Source organism: Culex pipiens, chromosome 3 (genome assembly GCF_016801865.2).
Source record: "Culex pipiens pallens isolate TS chromosome 3, TS_CPP_V2, whole genome shotgun sequence".
Classification (NCBI taxonomy): Eukaryota; Metazoa; Arthropoda; class Insecta; order Diptera; family Culicidae; genus Culex; species Culex pipiens.
This window is the reverse complement of record NC_068939.1, coordinates 162,763,630-162,773,893: the sequence shown is the minus strand read 5'-3', so window position 1 is coordinate 162,773,893 and position 10,264 is coordinate 162,763,630. Positions and strand designations below refer to the sequence as shown.

The 10,264-nt window shown below is 35.4% G+C and overlaps 2 protein-coding genes across 2 annotated transcripts; one reads left to right on the top strand and one right to left on the bottom strand.

The window, feature by feature from the left end:
- Window positions 1–220: 220 nt before the first annotated feature.
- Window positions 221–1,874, bottom strand: LOC120425225 (odorant receptor 4-like). The gene is made up of 2 exons (XM_052709700.1): window positions 496–1,874; window positions 221–438 (listed from the first exon to the last, which is right to left on the bottom strand). Exons 1-2 carry the CDS (start codon window positions 1,495–1,497, stop codon window positions 268–270), a joined length of 1,173 nt encoding a protein of 390 aa, XP_052565660.1. The 5' UTR covers window positions 1,498–1,874; the 3' UTR covers window positions 221–267.
- A 2,738-nt stretch (window positions 1,875–4,612) lies between these two features.
- Window positions 4,613–6,273, top strand: LOC120425215 (odorant receptor 67c-like). Its single transcript, XM_039589645.2, has one exon. The coding sequence runs from the start codon at window positions 5,240–5,242 to the stop codon at window positions 6,251–6,253; it is 1,014 nt and encodes a 337-aa protein (XP_039445579.1). The 5' UTR covers window positions 4,613–5,239; the 3' UTR covers window positions 6,254–6,273.
- The last annotated feature ends 3,991 nt before the right edge of the window (window positions 6,274–10,264 follow it).

Sequence of the window (10,264 nt, the reverse complement as noted above, 5' to 3'; positions counted from 1 at the left end):
CTCCTAGGTTCGAGCAGAAACTTGCAATAGAGACCACAAAAGACCCGGGGGTCGTTAATGTGGATGGTTTGATTTTTTTTTATTTGGTTAAGAATGCAAAGTCCGTTACAATTGACAGCAATTTGAATCTTTCCAGTTAATCGATTTTCTTTCGATAAATATTTACGATCCTTCATAAACCGCCTTCAAAAGGGTAAAGTAGGAAAATGCTGTGCTTAGAATCTGAAATAAATATTAATATTTGATGATTTGTTTTTTTACACACACTCAAGGGAAACTAACCCCGGAAAAACACGGCAACGACACGGTTGTAAATTTGAGGGCAGTCATTTTCTCTTCCTGCTGTCCTCGAATCAGTATCATAAGCAATGTTTTCTGGTCCTTTTTGCAGTTGTTGTACCACTGACTTTGGTACACGTGGTGAGCTATGTTTGAACTCTGAAAGCGAATACATGTGCGTGAATATTAATTATATGTTTAAAAAATGTAAAATACCTTTTCCATAAGCACACTCCCATAGTAGCAAAGCAGGAAAATGTTCATGATGTACACGAATAGCAGCACCGAGAATCGCACCGCTTCGCCCATGTTTTCCCCTGCTGAGGTCAGAAACAAACAGCAACAGATGACGCCGGAGCTTCCCACGAAAGTCACCAACAAGGACGGGGAATAAATTCGCTCAAATCGTGCACAGACATCGATCAGCAGTAAGTGCTTCTCAACGCACTTGACCAGCTCTGGCTCGTCCAGCTCGGATTCTTCCAACCGCTTGCCAAGCAGCTCAAATTGCATTGAAATCAGCAGAATGATCGTACAGTACAGTGTGTCCGCCAGCAGGACTCCGGTAACGGCCGACGAGGATACCCAAATCTGGTGCAGAAAGGTCAACTCGAACACGACCGGTTTGCGCCAGTCGTACCAATATTTCAGATAAAACGGCAGAATCTTTTCCCACTGACCGGTTTTAATCAAAACGGTAATGGACGGGGCATAGAAAATGACGTTGAATACGACGAGAACCACAACGTAGAGCACCGAGAACAACTTCAGGAACCAGATATGTCGGCGATACTCTTCGGCAGGCTTGGTATCCAGTGTGTCGGGGTAAAGATCCTTCAGCTGAATCAGAATCTCGTTCAGCTCGACTTCATGCAGCTTGTGCATGGTCAGTTTGATGATCGTGTAAGTCAAAAAGCCAATACACACTACCAGAACCATCAGATGAGCCAAACTAGCCATTCTTTGGACTGCCTCGACAAAGTAGGCGATTTCCAGCGCGATACACAGCAAGTCATGGACGTAGGTGAACCAGAAGAAAATCCGTTTGAATTTGATCCAACGAGATGGTTTGGCCAGATGTTGCTCATCGTAGTTCACTGCGCCGCAAACGGTGCCGATGACGCGGAGCAATTGGATGAAGGAGTCAAACTTTAAAACCGACGTGGGGGGCGGTTTCACAGGTTGCGGATTGTTGAATGCAACCTTTGTCTTTGCCATTGCGATTTGGACTGATAGAAGGAGAACTTGGATGGTCTTGACTAGATGTTAAAAATACAAATATTGACTGATTTGGACCAATTTTGTTTGCCAACAGTTCGTATACCCACAATTATTTATTGATGTCGCCGAAGGATATTCAGTCGATATCACTACATTGTGTATAAAATTGTTTTTCGATTCAATGACACCCCTATATGGGTCATTCCAGGCTAATTGAATAGACTGTTGGGCTTGAGACTATCACTCGAATTTATGGAATGAGAAACTAAAAGTTTTAAATGAAAAGTAGTATTTTTATATTGACTTGCAAAGTTGCAGAGCAAATTCAAAGGAAATTGAAAATTGTATCTTTTGATTATGACTGAAATACTTTGTAGCTGTCCATTAGACTGGCTCGTCGTTGCATGGGAAAATTTTAAAATGATCAAAGCAAGCTAGAAAAAAAGTTTTTTCGACCACAATACCACCCTCCCCCAAAATGTGCACAGCTGTTTAATTTTTTTATGAAATTTTTGTATTTTTATTTTGAACAAAGTTTGAAACCAATCCAATAACTCCATACTTGCTTAGACAGAGTTTTTAGAGAGTTTTCTCGGCGTTAACGGAAAAAAAATGAGTTCAATATAAAAAAAAGGTTTTTTAGAAAATTATGATTTTCCAATGCGCAAAGTGCAAACTCAACCAATTGTTTCCATTTTTTTTAAGAATTGTGTTGGGGGGTAAATGCCACCATGAAAAACCTTGCTCTGAAACTTTTTGTTGATTCAAAAACAAACCTATCTATCATCTAAAAAATATTTAAAAAAAAATAAATATCGCATGTATATCCCGTTTCTCAAATGTCAAAATCTAGAGACATGTCATTTTATGAGATGGGCAATTTTGAAGAATTCATCTCCTAAAGTACCGTAAACCGGGGTGACTTTGATAGGATTTCAATTTGTTTTTAAAATATTTTCCAACAGATAAGGTTTTTCTTAAGATTATTATTTTTAAAACATGTACTGGGGTAGGCCACACAAAGGCCATCCACTATTTCGGAAAACAAGTTTTTTCAATAGTGTTTAGAAAAATAGTTACGTTAAAAATTCTTAGTTTGAATTCCGGGGTGACTTTGATAGTCATGGTTTTTCTTGTTAAAATCATATTTAAGATGTTCAAACTTCATTTGTACGTAAAATGTACCATCACTAAAGTAGCTGATATAGTATTTAAGAAAAAAATCAATGTTTATATTTAGTTAACTAAGTGCATAAGCTTTTAACCAAAATACATATAAATTTTAGGTAAAATTGTTAAAAAGTCGGAATTTTGCCTGAAATTTGTTAAAACTAGTTTTGTTTATAAAATTATCGATTTATATTGCATTTTATACTTAATTCAAAGCACGAATCACAAGTTTTCACATTTTACATGAAATTTGTTCAACTGAAATTGCCTATAAATTTAGAGAGTTTTTATAATTGTGTTTCAAATACACATATTATTTATTTTTTACAAACTTTTTTAACCTTCTCCTAGTAGAAAATTGTCCAAAGAATCCGAAAATGCATTCCATTTTTTGATTGAAAATCATGTTCATTGAGAAAATCATGACACTTTGAGAAGTTTAAAATAATGACAGTCATCAACATTTTCTTAACTATAGTTAACTAACTTTTTAAACTTGTCAAAATTTTATGAAAAGTTCTTCTTGAGGTACTTTGAACACTTCTCTACCACGGTCAGTATGATTATAAACCATTCCTTACGTATTTTAATTGTACTCTTCATTTTGCGGAAAAATCGCAAACCTATCAAAGTCACCCCGGCTATCAAAGTCACCCCGTTTTACGGTAGTTTTACAATCGAGTTGTTGCGAGACGAGACGAGACAATAACTTCCTTCGCTGCTGTGCCCCCTTAAAAAAAGACAGGTAAAGTTCAAGGGAATACAGAAAACCTAAAAAATAGGTACATTTTAAAGGAATCAATCATGTTATAAAAACTTGAATCCTTCCCAATTCATTCTCTGTACAATTCCTTAAAATGTATAGTTTTTGTATGTTATATTTTTAAAACACCTTCAAAGATGTTATTTTTCTAAATAAAAATTGTTGTTGTTACCTACTTATCAAAGAAATTCACTCATGTTCTAAAATTATTGTTTCAAAGAAAGTACCAGATTAGGTTTTAATTTAAAAAAAATGCATCAATCAGATTTCGTTTGTATTCTCATTCCCCCTCAAGAATGGCCAAATTCGCCTCCATGGGAAAATTATTCACCGGTTGAGAATTTTGTGTACGAATGTTCTAATTTTACGAAAACGTTTTTTTTTTGCTAAAGTGATGATTTAACCATTTGTGAACAGTTTTTCGAAGTTTTAAGGCTGGTACAAATATTTTGATAAGTTTTTGTCAAAATCGGCCCGAAAAGCAGTGGGCAAAAAAAACTTTTTTCAAAAAAACTTCAAAATTTCAATGTAAATTTAAGTGCAATCAACTGTAATCAATTTAAAATGCATTCCACTGTGTTTTGAATTATTTTTGGCATGTTTGGGATTATTAAAAAATCATTAAATTTTTTAAAGTTTTCGATGAACAGTACCGCAAAAAGTTTTTTTGCTAAAATTTTTTCGACAAATCTCACATTTCTTTAAACAAATGATTGCGAAACAGCAGAACTATTTGCATTGGCCTAACCCCCAAAATACAATCGTGCGCTTTCAAAAATATTTTTTTTGGATACCGTCATCAGGTGTGAAATTAGATATGGGGATGAGATTGGGTCATATAAAAATGATGAAATTAGTGTGGCACAATCTCTCCCCTCAGACCCAATGTAACTCCTGATTTCGGTAGTTTATCAAATTTAACATAATAATTACCCTTTTAACGTGTTGAGCACACCATCAAATCGGTCATCCAATTTTACACAATACCATGCCCCTTTCACATCTTTTTTCGCATGCTCCATACTGAAAGGGGTCATACCGCCCCTCCGTCACGAGATATCGGAAAATGGACCTTGGATTCGTGCTCTGGGACCAAACCCCAAAAAAGACCAAAAAATGTGTTGCTGAAAACATCAATTTTCGATTCCAATATTCCCATTCCCATGAACAATTATCTTTTCTGAATTCATTTCATTATTGATAAAATCATGATTTTAGGTACTTTTGTTGCGGTTAGGATATGTTCAGATGTGTGAAAGTTGATAAATTTCTAAATCTGAAGCTTTTAAGTGCTAAAAAACTGCTTCCTCTGTTCAGACTAAAAGTACCTATTCGCTCCAAATGACGGTATTTGTTTCAAAATTATGTCCTTTGTTACCAAATAGGCAAATTAGAAAAAAAAGGAATTTGTTTTTCTGATTCAACTTCTCTTTTAATCCAAATGTATGCCGAGCCATCCTATGTGCGACAATCACTACTCCTGACCTAAACAAATAATTCTAGGTCTAATGATTGTTTTGTCGGAAAATTTTCAATTAGGCACGTGCGACAACATAAATTGAGTTATTACCCGTGATGACGTGAGTGTCTATCATATTTACAACTCCTCCCCATCAATTGGAATCAATGAATAATTTATGCGACAACTGTTACAGACTAGACGTTTTCGAGATCCCTGTTGCGTTGACTGAATTCCAAAGAATGTTCAAAAGCATAATTAGATGAATTTATTATTTAAAAGAATTTTTGTTGAACTGTTTTGTTTCCAGTTTTCAAAACGATGAAAATTCATCAGTCACTATTGACATGGCTAACCGCGTAGATAACTCCGAAGGACAGCACCCAAAGTCGGAATCGAATCCACCGCTGCGATTTGAATCCTTCACCAAGGTGATCTACGTGATCGAGAAGATCAGTGGAATCGTACCCTACGATGAGCTCCAGCAGCCAAAGCATTTTTGCAGTTCTGTTTTCACCTGGCTTTACTTCTGGGCAACGTACATTCACCTCGTGCTGTCCATTCTGATGCAGTTTGCTTTTTTCGTGGAATCCGTTCAGAAGAAAGTTCCGATGACCTATCTGATGGTGATGGTCACGTGTATGGGATTCCTGCTGGTTTCGATCGTTAAAATGAGTGTGTATAAATTATACGAAAATCAGCTGAACGAGATTTTGGACCAGCTCAAGTCGCTCTATCCGGATCACGTCGATGCCAAATCGGCTGAAAAGTGTCGAAAGCGGTTGTGGTTCCTGAAACTGTTCTCAGTGGGATACTTTGTGGTGGTTGTAGTATTTCAAGCAATTCTCTATGTAACTTCTATTTGGAAGTACTTCTCCACTGGATACTGGGAAAAGTTGCTACCATACAACCTATGGTACTGGTACGATTGGCGCCAACCTGTAGTCTTCGAGCTGACCTTCCTGCATCAACTGTGGGGTTCGACAACTTCCGTGTCCTGCGTCATCCTGCTCGACTCCCTGTACTGCATCATAATCCTCCTGATCTCGATGCAATTCGAACTGCTTGGAAAGCGACTGCTAGCGAACGAAGGGAACGCCCAGGAGTTGAACAGTTGCATCGAGCAGCACCTGCAGTTAGTCGAGCTGTGTGAGCGATTCGAGCGGATCTACTCGCCCTCGCTGCTGGTCACATTTCTGGGAAGTTCGGCCATCATCTGCTTCTCGCTGTTTGTGACGTTGATTGTGGATGACGCTGCGGAATCGATTCGATTCTCGATTCTACTGTCGGTCTACGTGATGAACATCTACTTGCTTTGCTACTACGGAAGCGTGCTTATGGAGAAGGTGACTTCAACATAGAATCTGTATGATTTTATAGCAAATTTGATCGAACCAACTTTTTCCAGAGTTCCAACGTAGCGCACCATGTGTTCAATGGACATTGGTACAAAATGAGCAAAAAGGCCAGGAAAATGTGTCTTATGATTCTCATCAGAGGTCAGCGTGAGCAGAAAATGACGGCATTAAAATTTCAGGTTGTTTCGTTGCCGTGTTTCACCAGGGTTTGTATTTGATTTCGCGTCAAAAATTCATTACAGTTTCAAATCCATTTTACTTCACATTTTACAGATTCTAAGCACAGCATTTTCGTATTTCACCTTGTTGAAGGCAGTCCATGAAAAGTTTTGAATCCACATTTGTTTTACTGTAAATTATAGGATATCTCATCAGATTCTGAAAAAAATCTAAAATGTTCATGTCGTTAAAATGTTGTCAGTCACTTCATGTTTAGTAATAAAATAAAAATAAAAGCTAAATTTTTAAACGTTGAAGTAAATATATCACAAAATCACCCGGAAATGTTTACAAATAATCTTCTGTCAAAAGATTGCAAATCGCATAAAAATATAAATGAAAAACAAATGTTTTTTCTGTTCGTTGATCGGCAAAAAAAATCAAAAATTCCTTGATTTATTTTCATATTTTTTTAACATTTAACATTTTTTTTAAACAGGTGCTTACAAGGTTGTTAACGATACAATTCTAGTGCTAATCTATCGTTATCGTCGGGACAATAACGATAATCTATCGTCATATCGATAATCCTATCGGCGATAACTCATTTATAAAATCTTTCTAAAATCGACTTTATTCAATCATATCATGTAAAATTTTCAATTCTTCTACTAAGAATATATTTTTTGAAATGTAATACTCAAAATTGTTCACAAAATCCCGTATTTTTTTAAAGTACTCAAATTTCATAATTTGCAATATGGGTATCAAGCGAAGCGAAATTACTAAATACTAAATTTTTCACAAAATACCGTATTTTCGAAAATGCTCAAATTTTCTTGATTCAAATTTATCATGATTTATCGGCGATAAGATTATCTCCATCCTCAATGGCGAAAAAGATGCTATAAAAAATTGAAGTTAAACTTTTTGTCATTAAAAACTGAATAAAGAATCGGAAATAGGAGAGAGTGGGGAGACTTGATCCCCTTTTTTTGTATCGCGCATAACTCTGTCAATTTCTCATAAAACTATGAACTTTTTGCATGAATTGAAAGCTTAAACATTCAACTATGTTTGGCTGATAAGGGTATTTCATCAGATGAACTCTTCGATCATGCCAATATTTAAAATATTTTAAACCTGCATTTTCAAAACGTTAGGGGTAACTTGATCCCCCTTACAACATTTTGAAGAAACCTTAAGCAAAATGTTTCTTATTCATCCAATTTTTTAATTTTCTATAAGTTACAGCAATTTCATATAAAATCTATACGTTTGTGTTCAAAATATGACAAGTTTAGTATTTAAAATTTAAAATATTCTTTTTTAGAACAAAATTGAGCATGTTTATAAAAGCTGGTAATTTTTGTTTTCAAAACTTTTGAAAAATTGTTCAAACTGCAGTAAGTTATGTACAACTATACTAAAGGAAACTATGTACGAAAACCCAGCCCAATTAATTAAGCTTGAGGCTGATTCCAGTGACTGTAAAAATGCAGGGATCAAGTCTCCCTAAACGCACATTTTTTTAAATAATTGATTGTAAAAATAGTATGACAATAAACTTAACGTTAAATGCGTAAGGGCTTCCTAGTTGATAAGTTTATCAAACAATTCATGCATAAAAAAAATTAATAATTTTTTTGTGTATTCTATAACAAAAAATAAAATAAAGAAAAAAGATATATTGGAGGTTTTTTGCAGCAATTTAAAAAAAAATGTGTGTAACTCAATCTAAACATTTTTTAAATTTTTTTCTCTGTTTTCTACAATGAGTTTAAGTCAATTTCGCAAAACTTTCTAGAACCAAGCTAATTGTTTTACCCACATGCTGACGAGATACAGGCTTGGGATCGAGTGTTCCCGGGGATCAAGTCTTCCCACTCTCCCCTACAACTTTTCAATTCAATTCAATTAGTGTTTATTAGTAAATAATCAATTTACAATTTCGTGTTTCTTATAACCTAATAGAGTTTTGGAGTTCCTTTCAACTATGGTTTACACTATAATTCATTTAGATGTAATTGGATATTCTAACAATGGATTTGGCAAGAGAAGGAAAAATAATCCCCTACAACTTTTTTTTAGAGAAATACTCTACTTTTTTAATATAAAAATGTATTTTATTGTGAATCATGGTAATATTACATCTGGGAGGCGGTACATCTTTTATGTCAGAAAAATGTGTAATTTTACCACTTTTTTTTTAATTTTATTTTGATTACTAACCTTTTTTTTCTTACTTAAATGCAGGGGTGCCCGACATTTTTGAATGGCGGACCAAATTTGAAGCCCACGTTAGCTGGCGGACCAAATGTGGAAAATTGTTTATTAAAAAGAGTGAAACTACTTTTTTATGACTATAAAATACAATCGTTGAAGTTTTTTTTTGCTATTTCAGGAAATTTTCGTCATTAGAAAATACAAAATAGCAATTTTCAACAGTTTGGTTAAAAAAGAGCTTTCAATCAATTAAAATCAATTTTTTTAATAAGGCTGGTATAAATTTTATTTAAAGTTTTTGTTTTGTTTGGAGAGAAATCAAGGGGCGATACATATATTTTTTCAAAAATGTTCAAATTTTCAATGGAAATTTATGCGCAATCAACTGAAATCAATTTAGGATGAATTCCTCTGCGTTAAAAATAATATTTATCAACTGTACGAGTGACAAAATTCCTTTTACAAGTTGCTTACAAGTGTACATCGTGATTCAATTAGGTGAAGATTCCCATTCCATGTTAAGTTCATGGAAATTATTGTTATTCAAACAGGACGCAAAAAAAAAAAAATTTCAGCGCGAGTAGTACATTTATCCAACGAGGTTCACTGAGTTGGATAAATACGAAGAGTGCTGAAAAAATCAAGTTTTGCAACAAGTTCCATACCATTTTTTTGCAATTCCAAAAAACACCCATTGAGTGAAATTTTAAGTCAAATTTTCATGTATTTTGTCGATAAATCGTTTACATAAAAAAAAATGAAAAGTGTTACTTTTCAAAACAAGTGCTGAAAAGTTCAACTTTTCAGCACCTATTTCAGTGCTGAAAAGTAGAGCTTTTCAGCATTTATTTTGAACAGTGTGGCTATTTCGTCGTTCAAGAATTACAGGAAAAGTAAGTAGTTTTTGACGGAATTTGTGAAATTTCGATGTACGGTCCCGCTAAAAGTTTTTTTTTCGACTTAAAATTTGTTAAGACTAATGATTGTAAAACAACTGTATTGATGTATAATGCATTTTAAAACACTCTTTGATTTTGAACAGAATCTATCACAACAAGCTACCTAAAATATTCGAAAGCACTAAAAAATCTTCATTTTTGCAAACCTTCATCCCAACTCCATCTATGAGAACTTCCCGACATATCCACTTTGCATACCATTAGGCGCCCTTTTCCCCAGACCAGCACCACTTTTGGTCACATGCGCACTGCCTACCTTCGGGGGAGTCAAAATAAAGAGTGCAACAACAACTCTAATGGTACGTTCGTTTGAAGAGCCGGAGCGGCACTGAGTGCCGCACTCGTCAGTGCCAGTTTTGGTTCAATCGAACGTCATTTGTCAGTGCGCGTGGAACTCGCATGAAACTGAAAAAATATCGAGTGCGGCACTAGAGTTTCAGTTCCAAGATGGCGGCGAAACTCGTGCGGAACTAGCGCGAGTTTCTTCAAACAAACACTTTGACAGCTCTGAGTGCGGCACTCAGTGTGGAACTAGCCATCAAACGAACGTACCATAACTGGCACCCCTCCTGGCGCCCTGCAACCATCACAACAAACAGTGCCGCTTGGTGGGGACTTCCCGGACAGGACGTGGTGGGGAAAGAAAGCGGGAAAAACTCACCACCAAAAC